Source organism: Carettochelys insculpta, chromosome 5 (genome assembly GCF_033958435.1).
Source record: "Carettochelys insculpta isolate YL-2023 chromosome 5, ASM3395843v1, whole genome shotgun sequence".
NCBI classification, from domain to species: domain Eukaryota; kingdom Metazoa; phylum Chordata; order Testudines; family Carettochelyidae; genus Carettochelys; species Carettochelys insculpta.
The window spans coordinates 125194703-125216715 of record NC_134141.1 but is presented as its reverse complement, the minus strand read 5'-3'; the positions used below and the strand labels follow the sequence as shown (position 1 = coordinate 125216715).

The window sequence follows — 22013 nt, the reverse complement described above, 5'->3', positions numbered from 1 at the left end:
AGAGTTAAAAGGACACTACATTGATCTCACATGAGCAGAGGCCAGTGTAAAAATGAGAAGTCCACGTTATTCAATGCCCATGAAAGCTTATGTTCCAAAAAATCTCTTAGCCTGTAAGGTGCCACAGCACTTCTCGTTGTTTTTGCGGATACAAACTTATATAGCTACTTTAAACTTAAACTTTTACAACTCTTTTAAAAGACAAACATTTGTGAATTACAATACAAAAATTATGGTTTTAAGGATCGAATGATTTTTTTATTGAATTTACCTGTAAACTTAATTCTGTGCAAACTGAAATTCCATACTTTGCCATTAAAGCTATGATGAATTTCTTTAAAAAGTACATATATGAACATGGTGCTGGAGTTATGTATATTATGGAGGTACACATAGTAAAACAGACGCCCAGATGGAAGTAAGTTGATCAGGGCTGGGAGTAAGAACCCAGGTCTTTGCTCTCAGACCATTGCTGCTTTAGTATCCGTATGGGCCAATTTACAACAGGGTGACTTTTAATCAGACCTTAAAATCGCATTAAATTATTAAGTGGAAAACCCCTGTTTAAATAATTGGTTTTAATGAATGTTTTCTGTTTTATATTTACCCTTTTAAACAGATGTATTGTTACTGGTTGGCATAATCATTACAGCATTTTGATTTTCCAAGTCAATGGAACCTTTACACTAATGGAGTATATATTTTTGCTGCTTAGAGGAGAGCATGCTATAATATATTACATTTTTATTTAGGCAACTGTAATTCATGGTATTTTCAGGTTCTCTTAACTGTGCATTTTTTATGTGTTAGACAGAATTCTCTGTTTTCTGTGAAGTAATTAGCTTTTTGCTCATGATTTCTGTCTGGCTGCATTAGGATGGTAACTGAAATTTAAAAACATAACCGCATATAAAACATATATTTATGGAACAAACCATCTTAAATGCTCTGGGTAAAGGAACTTCTCTTAACAAAATGTGATCCCCATTTACAGCTAAAGGAACAGGAAAATTAAGTCTAATCAGTGAATTAAATGGATTATTTCAGGTCACATTGAAAAATTTTTCAAATTTTACTAAGAGAAAATGACTGGACCTGAAGTTCCTAGTCACATAAGTCTCTTGAACATGAAACAACAGTCTCTTAAGTTACTTAGGCAGTTATGCAAACTTCTAAAGCTCACCTCTTGTTCATAGGCAGGAAGAGAGAGACACGTTTTCCTACTTTGTGAACTCCCAGTTGAGTACTCAACTTTGAGTGAATTAGAATGTCTTTCGTTTGGACTTACGGTAACTGCAGAGGAGGCTACTGCTGTCAAGCTAGTTTAGCACTTCCACAAACTCTGGTGCTTAGCTAGAGACTTCTGACAGTTCCGTAGGGTGACTTTCTGTAGAACATCAGCAAATAAGGGCTGCTTTGAATGATTAACCTCCAGCCCTGACATGAGTTCGTTTTGCGTGCAGTGTAGTTGTAGCTGTAGCTGTGCTGGCCCTAGGGTAGCAGAGACGAGATTGATAAGATAATAGCTTTTTATTGGACCAGCTTCTATTGGTGAGAAAGACAAGCCTTTGAGCCACAAAGCTCAGTGCTCTCCCAATATAAGTTGATCCAATAAAACATATATTCACCTATCTTTTGTCTCATGTTTATTGATGGGTGACTATTAGATGCCCATGTCACAGCATCAGCATCTTTAGCAGATAGACCTCTACCTTGGTGCATTCAGCTGAATACTGGTGAGAAGTAGGGGGCACCTAGTGCTAGACCCATCTGCTCTTTTACTTCCTGCAAATGAATTTTGTTGTTGGTTATCCCTTCTTTCAGTATCTCTTTAAGTTTTCTCCAATTTGAACGGCCAGTAGCAATCTTTCTGCAGTTGGTCAAAGGCATTGAGACTAGGTTTCAAGATATGCTGAATATCTTCTACATTTCTCCTTGAGTCAGATGTTGATAACTTTGGCTGCAATAGGTCTGTTTTGTCATTATGTTCTTCATAAACTTTCATCCTAATGGGCTAGTTCTTAATAAATCAAAATGGTCAACTGCCGAATTCCATTGTACTTACTGGGGGAGAATCCTAGGACTGGAAGGTACATTGAAAGATGATGCATCAAGTCTGTTCCCTTGTACTCATGGCATGGCCAAGCACCATCTATTCCCAGATAGGTATTTGTCTAACCTGCTCTTAAAAATGTCCCGAGATGGAGATTTCAGACCTTCCCATACAATATATTGTAAAGCTTATCCATGCTGACAGTTTAGGAGAAACTTCTTATGTCCAAACTAAGCCTCCTTTACTGCAATTTAAGCCTATTATTTCTTCTCTTTTCCTTGGATGTTAAGGAGAAAAAGTTGACCTGAAACACACAACTTCAACTACAAAGATAGCACAGCTGGAGTCAACATACTTGAGGCCAAATTTTTGCAGCATCCCACTGCAGGAGGTCAGTGGGAGAAACTCTCCCATTGACTTCTCTTTCTCCTCACAACCCAATAGAGTACTAGGGTCGACGGGGGCACCATCAGCAGTCGATTTACTAGGTACTTACTAGCCTTGTTAAATTGTCCCCTGGGAGAGGGATCTCCAGAAAATCCCTCTTCAGGTAAGTGAAGACAAACCCTTAGTCTTCTCTTCTCTAGACTAAACACGCCCAGTTCTTGCTGTCTTCCCTCATAGGTCATGTTTTCTAGACCTTTAGTTTTTTTTTTGCTCTTCTCTGGACCTTTCCAGTTTCTGCATATCTTTTCTGAAACATGGCATCTAGCACTGGACACACTAGTCTAGTTGAGGCCTAGTCAGCGCAGAGTAATTCTTCTGCTCTTCTTCTCACGTCTTGCTTAAAAATTCATGTTACTGCATCCCAGAGTGATGTTGGTGTTTTTGCAATAGTGTCACACTGACTCAGGTTTTGCTTGTGGTCAACTGTGACCCCTTAGATCCTTTTCCTTTGTACTCCTTCCTAGACAGTCACTTCCCATTTGTATGTCTGCAACCGTCTGTTCCTGCTGATGTGAAGTACTTCACATTTGTCCAATTTGTCCAGGTATTTTTAAATTGTAATCCTAGAAGTTACGGTAAAACTGTGTAAATTATTTCTGTAAGATAAGTAGTTCTCAGCCTCTCTAGACCATTGTACCTCTTTCAGGAATCTGATTTATCTTGAACTCTGAAGTTTCACCTCACTTACAAATTACTTGTTCACAAAACCAAATACAAAAATGCAAAAGTGGCATAAGCCCACTATTACTGAAAAAGGGTTTACGTTGTTATTTTTTACCATATAATTTATAAAATAAATGAATTGGAATATAAATATTTACATTTGTGTTGAGTATATAGAACAGTATAAACAGGTCTTCACATGAAATATGTTGTACAGATTTTGTTAGTGCTTTGTGTGAAGCCTCTTGTAAAACTAAGCAGATACTTATATAAGATGAGGTACCCCTGACTGGGACGCATTCAAATAGACAATCCCACTTTCTGTTGGTACACAAGCACACGTTACTGGATCGCATGTACGTTATTCCACCCATCAAGACTCAGTTAATTAACTTCCTGTCAAGGTTTGTTGCACACAGTTCTATGTCCTCGTTGTACACTGTGTTCAGCACTGTCTGCTTTGTTGGTTGGGGCCTGATCATAATAACTGAAGCATGTCGATGAAAAGCTTTTTCTCAACAAAAGAAGGGGAGGTAAATTATTATATAAATAACTGAGCAACTTTTTAAAAATCTGTGAGGTTTGGCTGATTCTGGTGAGAAACTTATCTGTAACTTTACTGGATGATGGAGGAAGTCTGATACAGGTAACTTACCCACTGATGTAGTTGAGTTGCAGCACTGCTGGTGAGACCAGCAGTTGACTCTGAAGTTTTAGACATTGTAGACGATGGATGTACATACCTGTACTGTGTAGATGGGACCCTGGAACAAAACTCACTGTTACTCAGGATACTGCCTTAAAAATAAGGCTGTAAATGAAAGACTGCAGCTGTTCATACCACTTTTTAAATTATTTATTCTGAACCCAGTTTTGTAGGGAAAACAATTAAGGATTAGCCAAATTTATTTCAACCCTTACCTATGGCAACATACCAAACAAGTTGAAAAAGCACTTACATGAATGCCTGAAAACTTTACATTTTAACAGGAAATCTTCACATCAGATGTTTGCTTATATTGAGCAATTATACTGTTAAAAGTCTAGTAATCGTAGTAAAAATGTAATAAGCACTCCCACAACAAATTAACGTACCAGTTATATTTTGAAACTTGGCAGTAATCCAACCAAACCACAAGTGCATGACAAAAATCTAAGTTATCATTTATTAGCCTAGAAAGACATTGTAGGCAGACTGTAAGAATTGAAGTAAATTTAGGCTTTCACATATTTAGTTCAAAATTCAGATTTCATTTTGAACAGAGTTTTAAAGAAAAATTTAAGGTAACTTTTAAAAAATAAAAAAGGAATTTTTTTTTTACTTGGAGAATACTTTATCTGTTCCGTCTAATGTCATCACAAACTGTAAGAAGGATGCTTTTGCTGACTGGTTTCTGCAAATCCCGTTGAGCATATGCAGGGAACCTTTTTTGAGTTGGAGGCTGCAAGTGAGAAGCAACCCCCCCCACCCAAAAAAAAAATGCCAAACCCTCACTGATCTGGTCCTTGACTGAAACGCAGAAAAAGACATTCCTCTTACACACCAGCCCCAGGGCCTAGGGGCCCATGCCTAGTACAGGTTGTGGGGCCAAAATTAGGTGTTCAGTGTGACACGGGGCTGCCAGGAAGTAGGCTTGGGGTGTGGGATCTGCGTGGAAGGGATTGCAGGAGTGAGCTGGGGGTGGGGGAGTCTGACTGGGTGGGATGCAGGGGAGGAGTGGCCACGTGGGCAGGAGGGGCAGGCAGGAGATTAAACAAACAGCACTCTATTCTTCCTTCCTTAGGGCCATGTCCTACATGCTTCACTGAAGTTCTGTCTTCAGTAGGGAAATTGCTTGTGCTTAATGCATGCTGAAATGTTTGTTTGTGTTTTTTTTTTTTTTTTAATTCAGGTTCCCGGGATGGCTCGATGGGTCTCTGGGAAGTGACAGACGATGTGCTGACTAAAAGCGATGCCAGACACAATCTCTCTCGAGTCCCTGTCTATGCTCATATAACACACAGGGCACTGAAGGATATCCCCAAGGAGAACACCAATCCAGACAACTGCAAAGTCCGAGCACTGGCGTTCAACAATAAGAATAAGGTCAGCAAGATATAAACAGGGAAATTGAGAGGAGTGAAATTGTAACCTTTCAGCCATGGCTGTCCCTAGTAGTGCTGGTCCCTTAAGCAGCCCAGACTGGCTCCCCCACACTGCAAGGGGAGTGGCTGCTCTGAAGGGGAGGGCAGAAGCCAGAAGGGCAGGGACTTGCCAACTCTCCTGGATCAGTGAGCTGGATGCCATTTGCTGCAGTGGTGCCTCATCTGAGAGAGTTGGTAACCTTGGGGCAGGGAGGGAGGCGCGGGCACAGGCTGGAGGCGATGTAGGTGTTTTGCAATGCCAGGCAAGAGAATTGGTGCTCTGAAAGGGAAACTGCCACTTCTTTCAAGCTGCTGGCTGCATGGCTGCTCTCAGCTCCTTTGGAGTCCTCCAGGTCGTGTTCCCACACCGCTTGCTGCTGCCTGGTGAGTGGGGGCTGGGTGCAGCTGCAAGGGAATGAGCAGGGAATGGCCCAGTGTGAAGTCCGCAGGAAGGGCAGGGCCAGGAGATGGGACCACCAGAGTCAGTCCTGTCTGCAGTCCTGCCTAGGCATTGGTAGCATGTGGTGCCCTACACCGCTGCTATGTTGTGTATGCCTAAGGATGGCCCTGCTTTCAGTTTGCAAAAGGGAATACAAAGTTCAGCTGGGGTCACACTGGTGTTTTGTCTGTCTGTTCTTTGTTAATAGCTGTGTTACTGATCAATGCATGTCTGCTGGTGACCAGCCAGGGAGCATTCAACTGGTTTGACTCCTGAGAGAGACAACTCAACACTTTTTTTTGTTGGTCGAGCTGCTTCTTGGTATTTGCCAAACTGTATCTTGCAAACTAATTAATACCAATTGATAGGTAGGAAGATATGGTTTCCAAAAGACTGTTCTGATGCCATGCTGAAGTTTGTTAAAATACACACATATAACCTTGTTTAATATTTATTGCCCCATATTGTTTTAGGTTCTGGTGCTGAGAATTGCCAGTACTAATGTGTAGTGCTTTTTTCCAAAGTAGGTTGGCAGGGAGGTGTGGCACTTGATCTAATAAGCTTCTTATAATCTCTAAACTGCCTGTAGGCTTTCCATTTCAATTTTGTCCTTCCCCCTCTGTACCTTCCGTGCTATTGTGTTTCACTGAAATCAATGTGCAATTACACTTGTCTTGTGCAAATTCATCACTACTTCCAGGTAGCATTCATCTGGGTGCTCAACTTGAGGCACAAACGTAGCTTTTTAAGCAGTTGGTTTGCACTGAAATTTGTTTGTTAGAATATGTATCTAATGGAAGCTAACTTTCTTCTTTCCCTTCCAGGAGCTAGGAGCTGTGTCTTTGGATGGGTACTTTCATCTTTGGAAAGCAGAGCACACACTATCAAAGGTTGCCCTTCTCATGTGTTTATAATTTCAGTAGTTAACCTACCAGTTAAGGCTGCTTCCTACTCTGCATCAGTTTCCCTAGTGTGTGTCTGAATAGACTGCAGCAGTGGCTGTAAAACACTTGCCCAAAACCTTTATTTTGAAAAGTTTCATAGAGCAAAGGCAATGTTTCAAGAGCTCTGGACATGTGAGTACTTATTTCCCTTTGGAGGGAGGGAAGCTCCTAATTTCTTTTCAAAATTGGACAAGCTGGGAGCTTTCACTGATCTTGTTTTACCATTAGTTATACTTACGATTTATCAATGTGAGGAAGTTGCACTGGTTTAGCTTAGGCTGGTCAGCATTTAAAATTTAAACTAGCACATCTGTGTGGGCTAGAAGCTTTGTTTGATAGGATTTTTCACACTGTGCTGTGAAACTCCTATATAGATGCACCTTTGAGAGTGCCTCTTTTAACATATAACTAATGTTGTTTGGGGTTGGTATTACTGTTCTGGCTCTACTGCTGCCTGGGTGTGCTGTATCTACAAGAAGGGCCTATGCCGAATGAGACTCTGTAGTGCAGATGTGGCCATAAAATATAATTTCAAACTGACTTTGACTGGTGTTTGATGCTTCCTTTAGTTTAAGCTAGGCTTACGTTCATTTATCTTTAAATTAATGAGGAGATTTAAACAAAAATGAAGCAGAGGTTATCTGCACAGGGAGTTGTACCAGTTTAACTAAGCTTGTTTAAAAACAATCTTTAGCTTACAGTATAACTTCTGCATGCAGTTAGACCTTACTGCCTGCCTTCCTCCCTTCCTAATGTCCAAGAGCTCCAATTTTCAGCTTTTCTCCTCTTATCCAATGACATTACCTCCTCTCCTTCACACTCATTCAGGTCTTCATTTTACAGAACAGACACTTACCTTCTTCCAGAAGAGTTTCCAAGTCAGTGTTACTCGCTCAAGTGTAGTTTACTCCAGTATGCTCTCAAGGATGTTTACTTTTTGTCCAGTCACTTGTATCCCTTCTTCCCCATGAAACCCACATTTTTAAGTTAACTTCTCTTTCCATTTATTTCTAGCTACTTTCCACCAAGCTGCCATACTGCAGGGAGAATGTGTGTCTGGCGTATGGGCAGGAGTGGTCTGTGTATGCAGTGGGATCTCAGGCACATGTTTCCTTTCTGGATCCAAGGCAACCTTCCCACAATGTTAAATCTGTTTGCTCCAGAGAACGAGGCAGTGGTAAGAAAATTTTGAAGCTAAGTTTCAAATTATTGATCTTTCTACAAAGAGGTAATAGTCAGGGCTGCAATAAAATACAGCAGGCTAGTAAATATCAGGGCTTCAGCTATGAACTTCAGCTCAGAAGGGGACTCTTACTGTGTTTTTGTGCAGCGGCAGTCAGTAAAGCAAATACGATGTTAGGAATAATTTAAAAAGGAATAGAAAATAAGACAAAGAATATCTTACTTCCCCTATATAAAACTATGGTATGCCCACATCTTGAGTACTGCATGCAGATGTGGTCTCCTCACCTCAAAAAAGATATATTGGCGTTAGAAAAGGTTCAGAAAAGGGCAACTAAAATGATTAAGGGTTTGGAACAGGTCCCATATGAGGAGAGGCTAGAGAGACTGGGACTTTTCAGTCTAGAAAATAGGAGACTGAGGAGCGATATGATAGACTTATATAGAAGTCATGAATGGTGTGGAGAAAGTGAATACAGAAAAGTTATTTACTTGTTCCCATAATATAAGAACTAGAGGACACCGAATGAAATTAATGGGTAGCAGGTTCAAAACTAATAAAAGGAAGTTTTTCTTCACACAGCGCACAGTCAACCTGTGGAACTCCTTACCAGAGGACGTTGTGAAGGCCAGGACTCTAACAGAGTTTTAAAAAAGAGCTCGATAAATGTTTGGAGGTTGGGTCCATAGATGGCTATTACCAAGGGGTAAGGTATGGTGCCTAGCCTTTTGCTGAAGGCAGGAGATGGATGGCAGGAGACAAATCTCTTGATGATTGTCTTCAGTTCCCCTCCTCTGGGGCACAAGGCATTGGCTACTGTCAGCGGACAGGATACTGGGCTAGATGGACCTTTGGTTTGACCCAGTATGGCCGGCGTGTGTGTGTGTGTGTGAGAGAGAGAGAGAGAGAGAGAGAGAGAGAGATACATACATACATACATACATACATACATACATACATACATACATAGTAAAACTTTGCACTGGTATTCCCCAAACAAAACTGATTAAAACATTTTCTGTCCCCTACCTTCAGAGATAATCATCTAGCTCTTTAGGTAGGCTTAATTGAAATTTCTCTGTTTAGATATTGTAATACGTAAAGGGATGCTATCCATTGGGAGTTTGTTTGTAAGCTTTTATTGTTCCTAATAACACAGCAGATTACAAATGCATTGGATTTTCAGTATCTTTGGTAACTCCAGTGCTATGTTAACTTCTTGCATTTGTGCTGCAGATGAATAACATTTTAGGTACCTTCGTGCTCTGTACGACAATACAAACTTTCAACTCTGCAAGAAAAAGAGGGTTTTTAGACTTTAGGTTTTTTTTTAATTTTAAAAAACAGGAAGGAAATATTTTCTATAACTTACGAAATTCTATAAAATAAGTTCTTACAAAATTTGAGCCAAATGTAACTTTTCTAATTGTAAATTTCTGTATTGTTTTGGGGTATACACAGTGAAGAAAACTTTAGGATCTCAGGTTTGAAAGATAATGCCTAAATCTATATTCAAGCACCTAGATGAGCAGCCTTATTTTTAGATATTCCTCATCTGTAGCACCCATTGACTTCAGAGGGCTTTGTGAATACCTAGAACACCTTTGAAAATAGGCTGATTTGTTTTGGTTGAATGCCAAACTAAATGTGTTTTAATTTCAGACATCTGGGCCAACAGCTCTTTTCTGCTGAATGTTCCACTTAGCATATTCCACATAGTACAGGTGCATTCCACGTAACATTTTAAAACTTCATAAGGATTTGAGCTGGCAGTTCTATATATTTTCCAGTGCAACACTTGATGCTGTTACTGAATCTAACATAGAGCAGTTGCAGCCTTTTAACATATTTGGTGTACTGTCTCCCAAGCAGTCGAAGAGAAACAATGAAAGGCCCTGAACTCAGGGCAAGCAGGTCTATCTTAAAAACACAGTGTTGGTGCAATTGCACTGATGCTGTTGCAGTGCTTAAGTGAAGATGCTTCTATGCCAACAGGAGAGATTCTTCCATTGGGTGTAGTTAATCCGTCTCCCAAAGACGCAGTAATTGTATTGACAAATGTTCTCTTGCTGGTGTAACATTGTCTTCATAGTGGGGAAGGGAGGTCGTTGTAACTGTGCGCTCAAGTATGGATTATTTTTCACAACTTCGAGTGATGTGGTTATACAGGTTTAAGTCTGTAGCATAGACCTAGGCTTAGCTCTTAAGTGAGAATTAATTTTCACTTGGACTGGTTTATTAAAATGTATTCATGAGTTTAATTCTACTGTATTTCAGTAATGATTCTGAACCTATTACAGTGAAAGATTGTCTAATGCTTAGAGGAGCTCAGGAAAAGAGGGGGGGTTTCTACCAGTCATAGTGTGACCTTGAGTAAAAGTCATAACTGTCTGCTTTTCAATCTGTAAAATGAGAACTTTCCTGTCTTACAGGAGTGCTGTGATATAATTCACTAATGTTCATAATGTACTTCAAACTCCTAATATTTCAGAGCACAGAGTAGTACAGTGGCACCTACACTGGACCTTAACAAAGTAGTACTACATATTTTTGCTTGGGTAAATTCGCTTCCCAAAGGAGATGAGTTTTAAACAATGCATTTAGTTCAGGGCACAAACCTAGATTTTTGAAAAGCAAAATAAATCCCTTTTGTATAAGCTATTGTAATGAAACCAAGTAAAATATTGTGTTGAAGCATCCTCCTCCTGATGCTTTAAACAGTTAAGTATTGTGCCGGTATGTGAGTATTAAGAAGCAAAGCATGACTGTGCACATTGTTGAGGAGGAGTGGAGTGATAAAAATGGAAACTGTGTGGTGTACGCTAGCTCTGAAATTCTTTGAATGCCAATAATCTGAAAAGCTGTTTGGAATACAGGGAAATGAGCCTTAAAGAGCAGACCAACTTTTTCCTAGCGACTAGTTCAGTAAACCCCTGAAATACGTGACTTCGAGTTGCACTTAAATCGCATTAATGCGAGTTAAGAGCAACTCGAATGCATGCTGTGGCTGTCTGCCTGCCTGCCTGGCTCCCCCACCGTCTCCCAGCTGGTGGAAGCCAAGCGAACAGACAGCCGCACCACTGTGGCTTCTTCCCAACTTCCTCCAGCTGTGAGAAGCCGGGAAGAAGCCGCCTCTGGCTAGATCCAGGAAACTGACCAGTGATGTGCTGGTCAGTTTCCTGGCTCCTGCCAGTGAAGGGGACCCTGGAGCCAGGCTGCTGCATGATTTCCTGGCCCCCACAAGCAAATGGGACCCAGAAGCCAGGCTGCCGCCTGGTCCCCAGCTCACCTCCACTCCCTGGAGCCAGGAAACTGACCAGGACTGCTGCCCTAGTAGGTTTCCTGGCTCCCCTGCTTTGTACAGGAAACATGACTTACATAGGGGTTGCGAGAATGCAACCCCCCGCATAAGTTGGGGGTCTACTGTATATCTGCATGTGGTAGCTCTCAGTCGTCATGTCTGCTCCTGCTTCCACTGAAATGAAGGAATTCTTTATTTTGTTTCCTTGTGTTCCTCCAGTCTGTACCCATCTCTCTAGTTCACATCTTATGCTTAGATTGGAAGCTCTCTGGGGCAGGGCCCATATGTTGGGTGTTGTCTGACACAAGGGTGCCCTGCTTTGTGGCAAGAGCTCCTTAGCATCTCACTCCAATATATAGAGAAATACTGGCCGTTGGATCAGGTCCTTTGTGAGGAGAAGGGAAGATAATTTCACTTCCCCTTCACTGTAGGACAGCACAAGCCAGTTCTATTTATGTTACAGAAATCACAGCTGCTATTGAAAGTATCTGCCTACTAATAACTATTGTAACACAGGGTGGAAAAAAACTTAAATCAGCACCTACCACTGCATACCCAGAGCATGCATCTCCTCTTAAATATGGTTGTAACATTCCTTTCTCTTCAACAGGTATTCGGTCTGTGAGCTTTTATGAGCACATTATAACAGTGGGAACAGGACAGGGTTCCTTGTTGTTTTATGACATTCGAGCCCAAAGGTTCCTGGATGAAAAACCCACCCACACCTGTCGTGGACAAAAACAGAAACAAGGAGGAAGTGAAATTTTAAAGTTGACGACCGGGAAAGGCTGGCTTGTGAGTAGCTTGCAGCTCTTGAAACTCTTCTGTGTAGGGACGCTACAGGGCTTGAAGTCAAGTTAATTTGACAATTTTGGAAACTCTACATGTCAGATGAGCTCCTCTAGAACTCTAACACAATGACTGAAAATCTGTTTAGCCATTCCTCAGCATGAATGACCCGTAGGGAACATTTCTCTTGTTGCAGTTCTTAGTAAATGACACTTTATATTTTCAATGCATTGTGTTGCAGTGTAAACTGAAGCACTCTTTAAAATAATGTACATTCTGTATACTGAAGAATTTACAATCCCAGACAAGGCATAGGGCATGGATCACATTGTAGTAAGGCTGAACTCAAATGTTAATTTTAACTCCTATTTTTCAGTTGCTCCTGTGTCTACCTTACAAATACTCTTATTTTTGAAAGCTTGAGCAAAATGATGAACCAGTTTTGAATTTTTCAGTCTTGACAAAATATTCTCCTAGCAAAACATCTGCATAACGGCTGCTGACTGGCATTCCTGTGACACCGTAGCGACTAACAAATTTATACGGTCATGAGCTTTCATAGGTAAAACCCACTTCATTAGATGAGTTGGAGTGGAAGTTCTAGACTCCATGGTTTTTATATATAGATATATATAATCAAAAAAAAAAAAAAAAGCTTCCTTTCATTATTAGGACCAGCTAATGAAGCAAATTAAGCTGGATATGTCTCCTTTGTAGCATGTGATACAGAAGTGTGAATATCAAAGGCAGGAAAATGCTTGTTTTTGAGGTTTCAGACTAATATGACTAGCCCTCTAAGATTTGCTACTGAACGGACAAACGTTGTACACTATTTTATTAAATTCTTATAGAGGATCTCAGAAATAGATCTTGATGTCGAGCAACAGTAAAGCAGCATTAGTTACATGCATTTGAAGGAGGTCTTGTGTGGTCATAGTAGACAAAGTATTTGTGGTCTGGGAGAACTTAGTCCTGGAGGACTAGGTTACATATCTGCCTTCAGGAGGGATCAAAATAAGAGCTGAAATTAAAAAGAAAAGTTTATACAGTTAAACAGTCAAACTACAGAGCTTCAGGTTGTGCATAACTTGTGCTTAAGTTGTGTTAAAGCAACTTGAAGCTGCTGTGCAGCTGCAGGCAGCTAGGCAGGCTAAGACCCCTTCTCCCTGCCTTCCCCCAGCTGTCAGCCTGACAGCGGCGCCACTGGGAGAAGGCTTTTGATCTGCCTGGGGGCCGCTAGGCAGGCTGAGCCCCTACTCACTGCCTTCCTAGCCAGGCTGCCCCTTCTTCCTGGCTCCCCTCCACTGGCTGGAGCCAGAATACTGACCAAGGCTGCTGCTCTGGTCAGTTTCCCAGCTTTGCAAGGGGAGGGGAGCAGGGCTGCTGCTTGCAGGATCTGGGAAACTGACCAGCTTAATTATTCGCCAGCAGCTGCTTTGTGAGCTCCAGGGTGGGGAACACCAGCAGTGGCCGCTTCCCTAGGGTTCTGGGCTGGGGAGTGCTGGGAGCTGCCGCTTTGCCATATTTGCAAAATTCAGTATTCACAAGGGTTCTTAACACTCAGCCCTCACAAATGTCAAATGTTATGACCCTGCTGTATCGTATTCTAGCTGTATTACACCCTTACATACGATATACATACTGTGTATACTGTCAAAACAAAAAAGCAATCCAGTATCACTCTAAAGACTAAAAATAATTTATTAGGTGATGAGCTTTCATGGGACAGACCCACTCATCAACTAATAAATTATTTTGTTAGTCTTTAAGGTGCTACTGGACTGCTTTTTTGTTTTGATAGTATACAGACTAGCACAGCTATTTCTCTTTTACTCAGAATACACAGTTGAATAGTACTGTACACTATTGCTTAATAAATTGTGCTCTAACAAGATTGTTTAGGAGGCTAGAAATAGAAAGTATGGGTGGAATTGTGTAGATTTTTTTTCCCCAGACTGTTTGATTAGTACATCTACCCTTTTCAAATTGTGCAGGAACAGGGACTATAATCAGTATTTTATAGGGGGCTGATCCTTGATTATGGGTCCTAGGTGCTACCATAGCATAAATCATTCAGTACAGAGTAATAGACTGTCAGTTGTTCTAGTTATTTAATATTAAGTATGAGTGATTTATAAATGCCCAACCTCATTTTCCTCCCCTCTCCCGAGAGTTCTTTCTGAGGAAATTTGGGCCATCAAAAAGTTCAAGCCTGTCCACAGAAAGTCCCTTTCCAAGCTATGGAGACTAAATTTTTGCTTTTATGAAACAAGCTTTTGTCTTTGGCTCACGTGCTGCAATACTGATCTGAAATTTCCTTTAACAGAATCATGATGAAACCTGGAGGAATTACTTTTCTGACATTAACTTCTTTGCAAATGCTGTTTACACCCACTGCTACGACTCGTCTGGAACGAAACTATTTGTGGCAGGTGGTCCCCTTCCATCAGGACTCCATGGGAATTATGCTGGTCTCTGGAGCTAATGACTCTTCTCAAATGCCGATCTTTACACTGATCTCCACTTTCTTTCCTTTTTTAACAAAGAAATTGTGTGATGACATTGTTTTCTGGTCTAAATGCAAGTTATTTTTGGCAGAGTTTTCTGTTGGTCTTCAACAGTTTTGTACATCTTTTTTTGAGCCAGATTTTGCTTTAACTTCCTTGATCCTTTATACAATGGGTTGTTTTTAAATCCCTTTTTATTGTATGTACTCCAAATGACTCTTCCCTGCATAGGCTAACTCAGCCGTATGTCCCCTACTTTGCTGTGAGGTAGGATTCTTTTCTTATTGTGTGGTTGCTGCCAGGCTTTCTGTGAAAGTCCAGGTGCTGTGTGTATGCAGGTACTTCGTGTCGGTTACGTTACCTGGAGTAAGGACTACTTGTAATTAAAAATATTAAAAATATTTATGAGATAAGCTACTATTTTATCTGCAGAGCCTGGCTCTGGCCTGGCTTGATCAATTTTGTTTAAAGTACAAGTCTAATGACACTGTCAACATAAAGGAAAGTAAATTGAAATCATGCTTATTGGAACCCAGGGACAGAGCACTACCAGGAATATTTTATCTGACCCAGAGTATAGCGAAGACATCCCAGCAGTACATAAGCAGAATGACAGTCTCATATTATCCCTTCTCTCTCTCTCTCTGTCCCCCAGGTTTCCGTTTGCAAGGCTGATGGAGCTTTGGCTGGGAATACTGTGTGACAGACAGCTGTTACAATGGAGGAGGGTGGCTTACTGGGGCACTGAAGGAACTGGCATCTTAGGTTAGGAGACAGACTTGCATGGTGGCTGTCTTAATTCAGTCTGCTTAATTTCCAGACTAGCTGGGAGACCTCTGGAGGGCTGGGGCAGAATGGCAGGGAAGAGCCAGGATTCACATGCTGCCTAAAGACACAAACCTCAGGCTGGAGACCCTTTTTCCCCACCTTGTGGTTCTTTAGCTAGGAGTGAGATGTTGACAGGAGCAGTCTTTGCTGCCAGTTACTGCTATTAAAGCTGGTGGGCAGAGGGAATGTTAAAGTAATATTGTCAATTTTTTTTTCTTCCTGGCCTTTGGGAAGAAGGTAGAATGTGCAGTTAACTGAATTTGCTAGTAGCATCAGCTGTCTTTCTTTCTTTTCTCTAATGACTAGGTTTCATTTTTTAATTGAGGTTTGACATTTACTTCTTATTCAACTCATGTTAAGAAAAGCACAGGCGGTCACTTGGATTTTTATAGGAGATTTCCTCTCCCCCCCCCCCCCCCCCCCGACACCTAGTTTATTGTTCAGCTCTGCCTTGGACTTCCCCAGGAGCTGTGGGTGGAGGACGACCGTCTGAATACACATAGTGAACAAACTACAGGCCCAGTTGTGGGGAGAGTGTGCATTTCTGGTGAGAAAAGATGGTGATGTGGTTAAAACAGAAGGTGAAGTGCAGTACTCCTTGTTTCTCCTCCTAGCTCTGCTGCTGTTGTCCTGTCACATCACGTATCTGTGCCTCACTGTCCTCACCTGTATGTGAAGTTAATAGCACACATTGAGCCCCAGTCGTAATTTGTAACTCGAGTTTATCAAACAAAAGACATGGTAGAAGTGCAGGTTCTTGGTCTACATTCTGATTGCAAATCCAGGGTAAGGAAAGGGTTGTCCTGTGTGCGTGCGTGGATTTGGGTTACTTAAGCTAATGCCTGACTTGTTTCTTGGATCTGCAGCGTGATCTTTACTTCTGCATTCCCATTTCTACTGCTAGTGAATTGGTTGTTTAAAACGTGCATCAAAGCAAAAACTGAACATTATAAATGTGGTTTTAGTGTCCAAGTGGTAGCCATTAAATTATAGGGCTGTAAATCAAGTATTCTCTTAACTTCTGTTGGTATGCTAATATAAAATTTCTGAATATTTTTATACTTTGACCAGTATAAAATGATGGAAACATGTTGCTTTTGTGGTTTCTTTTGTGAATGTTTGGCAGGGTAGAGATGTAGCATTTGACTCTGCCTAGAAACATGAAAAGGAAAATCCACGTGAAATATGGTGACACCTAATCTCTCTCTGCAGAAATAGTTCTAAAACTTGTAACCTGTATAAGTTTGCTCTGTTCTACAGATAGGGTCTGTGGGGTTTTTAGTGTATTTTATTCCCAGGCAGGTCTTGTTTGGCGTCAGAGCTGCTCTGAGAAATTCTGCTCCAGCTGACATCTCCTAGAGCAGAGCTCAGCTATGCTAAAGTTTTAGTAATCTTTTAAAAGTTTTTTTTTTTTTTTTTTTTTTTTTTTTAATCTGAAGGATGTCTCTTGGTCTATCTTTTTTTCCCCTCTTACAGTTAATCTTGTTAATTTTGAAACTAGCTTTGAGTCTTTGGGGAAATTGTTCTCTCCAGGTTATTTTAAGCATTGTCCAATGTAGGTGTGTTTTGGTGTTCAAGGGGACACCAATTTTAAATTAGTCTGTGTCACCAGGGAGGTGTGGGCAGATGGTAGGCGGAAGAGACATGGAGATTTGTGTAGTTTCACAAACTGCTCTTGCCCTGAGCTGTCCACCTGTGTTTGTAGTCCTAGTGGTGACTGTTTCCTGGTGTATTCTGAGGGGAGAGATCTTTCCCTTATGTGAAGAGCCCATACAAACAAGGTAGGTGGAATAAACACTCAGGCTAGGGCTACACTTTAGCTCTATCCAAAATAAGTTAGACAATGTGTGTTGCTCAAATTGCGTAACTTTATTTTGAGACATTTTATTTCAAACCTGATGCAGGCTACACCATGCTGGAGTTCAAAATGAGTGCTTATTTCAAGCTTTCCTGGTAACCCACGTATGACGAAGGTTACCAGTAATGAAACACTGTGCTCGAAATAGCTCCGCTATTTCGAGCGTGGTGTTTGGCTGCACGGTTTCCATTTTGGGATACAAATTTATCCCGAAATAAAAGAATAGTGTAGCCTTAGCCTCAGTGCTGTCCAATGTGCAACAAAAAAAAAAAATTGGGAAATATTTTTTTTCTAGGAATCAGGTATTGTTTTAACAGTGATAGATGACCATTATGTTTCAGATAAACATTTTAAGTAGCTGACCCTTTAAGATGAGATGCTGTACTGTGATGTGATCCTGATTATCCATAGTCAAATAATAATTTTTTGATCCATTGAGCAGTAATTAAAGACTCCAGCTGGGATAGCAAGTGTCTTGCCAAACATAACATGGTAAATCAGAAGCAGAAACAGGAAAAAAGCCTAGTTTCCTGATTCCTAGACGAAGACTGTTCCATTGCATAACACTGCCTCCACCATACACATTTAGATAGATGAGCCAAAACATGGAGAGGTGTATGGTAGCAAACTGGGGATCCAACTGTGGGTCCCTGGTTGGCTGGTGCAGCAATCACAGCAACTGGGAGGTTGACAAGCCAGCCACAGAAATGAATGGGAAGGCATAGCTCTCATCTCTCAAGCAACAGTAGGGGAAAACCTAGTGGCCTTCTGCCTATATTTGAATAGCTTTAAAATGGAATAGAAACGCAGTGGTGATCTCACTTTGTAGAGGAGCTGATTTTTTCCAAGTGCTCAGTCAAGTATTTCTAGTGACCTTTTTTTTTCCCCTCTGACACTTTCTTTGAGGGAAAGAAGGTTCTTAAAGATCATTAAGGCAGACGGGCATTTTTCACTCTTTGACATATTAACACAATATTTGTATAATAACGTGTCAAGCAGTTCATTTCATCAGCACTTTTCCTAAGCCTGTTACGCAAATCCATGGTATCCTTGAAGCTCCATATGCGTGCGTTCTAATGCGGAATCAGATGAATTACAGTAAACCCTTGATTTTTTTGCGACCCCGGTTTAGCAGACTTTGGGTACAACATGTTCCCTGTTCCCATTATTCCTGAAGTCCTTTGGGGTCCTTAAAATCATTTCCCCCCCAACCCCAAAAGAAAAAAACAAAAACTTAATACTGCTGCAGCCTGGAGGATCCACCACGCACTCCTCCCACCAGGAGGTGGCGTGTACACAGGCAGACTGGCACTCACATGTGCCCAACCCCTTCTGGGAGGAGCACATGGTAGCTCCGGCGGTAGCTCCTCCAGGCTGCGCAGTGGCCCCTCCAGCCACATGCAGTGGGGTCCAGTGGCTCTAGTGAGTGGCAGGTGTGTTTTTGAGTTTTTTTGTGGGGGTGGGAGGGCGGGGCTGGGGGAGCCTGGTGGGGGTGGGCGGGCAGTAAACCCTCGCATTTAATGGACTTCAGGAATAGTGGACATCCTTCCCCACATCAGTCCCTTAAATCAAGGATTTACTGTATTTAACAGCCTACTCATGAGTACTGAATGGAAGTCCTACTCAGTGCGCTTGTGATGCAAGAACCCGTTTTTTTCCCCTAAACTGACCAACTTTTTCCACTACTGCATTCAATGCAGTTCCCCCAAGCTGTTTTTCTATTAACCTTCTGACCTTACTTCATCTTCACACGGTCTGCCCTGCCAGTCAAAGAAGCCTGACACAGCTCTCTCTAGTATTTCTGTGAGGTGAGCTGAAGAGGTCATGTTAGCACAGCATCTCATTAGAGGTCATGCATAATAAGACCTCTGCTCTCCAAGCTCAGAAGAGCCACATACCGAGCTGAAGTTGCTTTTAGATTCATAGCTTGTTTTAATCCTGGTCTAGTTTCAGTGATGCCAAAGACAGGTAGCATATATGTTTCTAAGCTTAAAAAAACACTTAAGACTGGGAATATAAGGCCTGATTCTACATCCATTTTGGTCAATGCAGATATACACAATACTAAACTTTGGCAGTTTTCATAGCTTCAGGAGTGAGTCACTTCAATCTAAACCTTGCTCCCTGAGGTGCTCCTCTGTGGGAAGTTGATAGCTGCAGGATCACAAAGAAGAGGTGTGTTTCAGATGCTTATCTTTGTAGTGGTGTTGAAGAAGCTCTGAGAGGGACTCTAGTCAAATTGCATCTCCATCTGAAAATGCTGCAGCTGTTGAAAGTAACTACAGGGCTTCCTAGAACAGAGAGATCCCTTTATTTTTCAGGTCAATAATGTGGATTTTACAGTAGTTTGCAGAGTGTTGGTTTTAGTGTGGTGCTGGTGATCAGTAGCATCACTCCCAGGCACTAATCCTAGGGCAGAGTGGGGGAGAAAGGAATGTATTCACTCTTTGCTCTAGGAGCATTTTGTGTGTGCTGTTTTCCTGGGTCTGCAAGTAGCAGAAGCCTAGGGGTAGTTAGGAGTGTGCACAGAAAGGAGGCTAAGTTTGGGGCTGTACTGAGAACAGCCCAGAAAGTCTATTTAAAAGGCAGCTAGTTTTTGGGGTGTTTAAAAAAAACTTGTTGATAATTGTCCCTTTATGTGGAATCTATTCTAGCCATTTTCTGTGTGCTGGAATTTGATTGGAAATTAGGTAATTCTTGTGGCTTCATCTGGGCTGGGTCTCCCCATCAAAATAATCTCCTGGCAGTCCTGTATTGGACACTTGCAAAATTCAGTGTTCTCAAGCGTTGTTTGAGCAGAACGTGGAGTTTTGTCCCTAGAGTTCAGAGGCCTTCAGAAGCCATTTTTCAACCACCTGTTCTTTATATCCTGCTGGATATTCATATGTAAAACAAGTGCTGTGGCTAGCTGAGTGGTAAGCTGCCTCTGACCAACTGGGTTAACAGGTATTGACTGTACAAATGGCCATAGTCATGGACTGAAATAAAATATAGGGCTATGTAAAACTCTTGGAGACATGTACCATATCCTGTCTGTACCCCTTCAAACACTAATTCTCTGGCATCTCAACTAAAACTGGGTTGATAATGGGATTTTTTAGAAACTGCTTTTCTATAGATTTCCTTAAGTAGAAGGAAAATTTCAGGTGCTGAATCATAAATCTCATTAAACTTGTACTTTTCTGTTTACCTGCTCTCCCCTAGTTTCCTCTCCTATTATGGCCTCCTGCAGTCTCAGGGTATATACATATGTCATGATGATTCATCCAAATAACAAAAAGGACCAATCAAAGGTAAACGTGCCTTTATCTTATGGTACCTTCATCTTGGTAGAGTTTTCTGAAAAACTCCTTGTTTGTTTTTCTGTGATACAAACAATGAAGTTGCAACAAGTTTGTATTGTAAGTTAGGGCAGTTTTGTTATTTGACATTGAAGAATATGGATAGACTCAAATCAAATGCAGCAGTTTTGTTTTGGGATGAGTCCTGCCACAGACAACAGTGCTTACATGTTACATAAGATGTAAGCAATGCTTACATTTTATATGTACATAAGATGTGGGGTCTTCCCCACATGCCTGTGATGTGTGTTAGTATATATGATGCCTAGACTACACGGGGTGTTTAAAATATGTGGTGATCACAACTTGTGGCTTGCTCAGGATTAGAATGTCTTAAAGTGAACTGTAGCTGTTTTAAAATGTTTTTTCAAATAGGCTGCACTTCATAGACGTAACGTTTAGTGCATTGGAAACATTGAGACTTCGGTCAGTCACCTGCTTCTATTGTATATTCAGGACCCAGTGTTTCTTTGGCACATGTCACCGTTGTGTGCATGCATGCATGCACAAAGAAATTCCCAGCACAGTTGATTGCATCAGCAATATTCTTTACTGTATCAAAATAGTTGAACTTGCAACTGAGCAGTTAAGCAAAGGAGGTAGAGGTTTTCAAATATTCGGTAGTTCATGTGTTTTAATTTGTGGGCTAAATGTATAAAACTGTTTAATTTGCAAATTGCAGGAACCATGTAAAATTTTGCAGACTGCATGCAAGACACCAGCTAATTTGTGGGGCTGGTTCTTTTTTGCAGTGACTTCTTCTAGTGTGCTGAATTTGAGTACAAAGATTACTTTTCTAATTGCCTGGCAGGCTCAATTTGATCAGAATTGCAAGCTGGGTTTCTCCTTATGTATCACCAATCCCTGTTGTATTCAGTGAATTTGTAAATGAGTCACTGGTTGGAACACGAGCACAAAAAATGTATTGAGCTGGAAGAATAGTCAGTCACTCCCTCTTTGCTGTTAGCTTGTGTTAGTTTTGTAGAGTTAAGTCAATGTACATTAGACCCCTAGATAAGTCAAATTTCACATGCATCTGCGGGGAGCAAGGATCTGAGGAGGACAGCAGCCCTGGTCAGTTTCCTGGCTCCCTGGAGTGGGGAGCTGGGGACCAAGCAGCAGCCTGGCTCCTGCCTGGTCTCTGCTTGCAGAATGGGGAAACTGACCAGGGCAGCTGCCCTCTTCAGCTGCTGCCCCTGACAGGAATAGGGAAACTGACCAGCGCAACAGTACCAGTCAGTTTCCCCACCATTCAGTCACCTTAACCCAAGATACCTTCAACTTGGGAGTTGAGGGGGGCATCTACTGTATGGTTATTTAGTCTCCGAATATAATATGCACATGCCTAAAACAGTAACCTAGCAATCTTAGTAGTTTAGGTTTTGGCCATCCTGTCATTGCTGGATCCTACCAAGTAGAATTAATCAGACTTGCTTTCTGATTTGTAATCGTTAGCAGTCTTATTTTTTTCTCCTTTCCTTTTAGTGCACCTTAAGAATAAATTCCAAGCTTTTGTGTAGTCTGAAAAATTTTCTG

The 22013-nt window shown here is 41.3% G+C and overlaps 1 protein-coding gene across 3 annotated transcripts in view; it reads left to right on the top strand.

The window, feature by feature from the left end:
* The window catches only part of DCAF12 (DDB1 and CUL4 associated factor 12), a 38496-nt gene extending 19914 nt beyond the window's left edge, over positions 1–18582 (top strand). For 2 of the 3 annotated variants that reach the window (XM_074995847.1, XM_074995848.1), the window contains exons 5-9: positions 5056–5249; positions 6551–6616; positions 7685–7847; positions 11765–11949; positions 14270–18582. In XM_074995847.1, coding sequence (XP_074851948.1) covers positions 5056–5249; positions 6551–6616; positions 7685–7847; positions 11765–11949; positions 14270–14428 — 767 coding nt within the window. In that variant the 3' untranslated portion in view covers positions 14429–18582. The remainder of the gene's footprint in view (positions 1–5055; positions 5250–6550; positions 6617–7684; positions 7848–11764; positions 11950–14269) is intronic. The other variant, XR_012645817.1, reaches the window with a different exon arrangement.
* The last annotated feature ends 3431 nt before the right edge of the window (positions 18583–22013 follow it).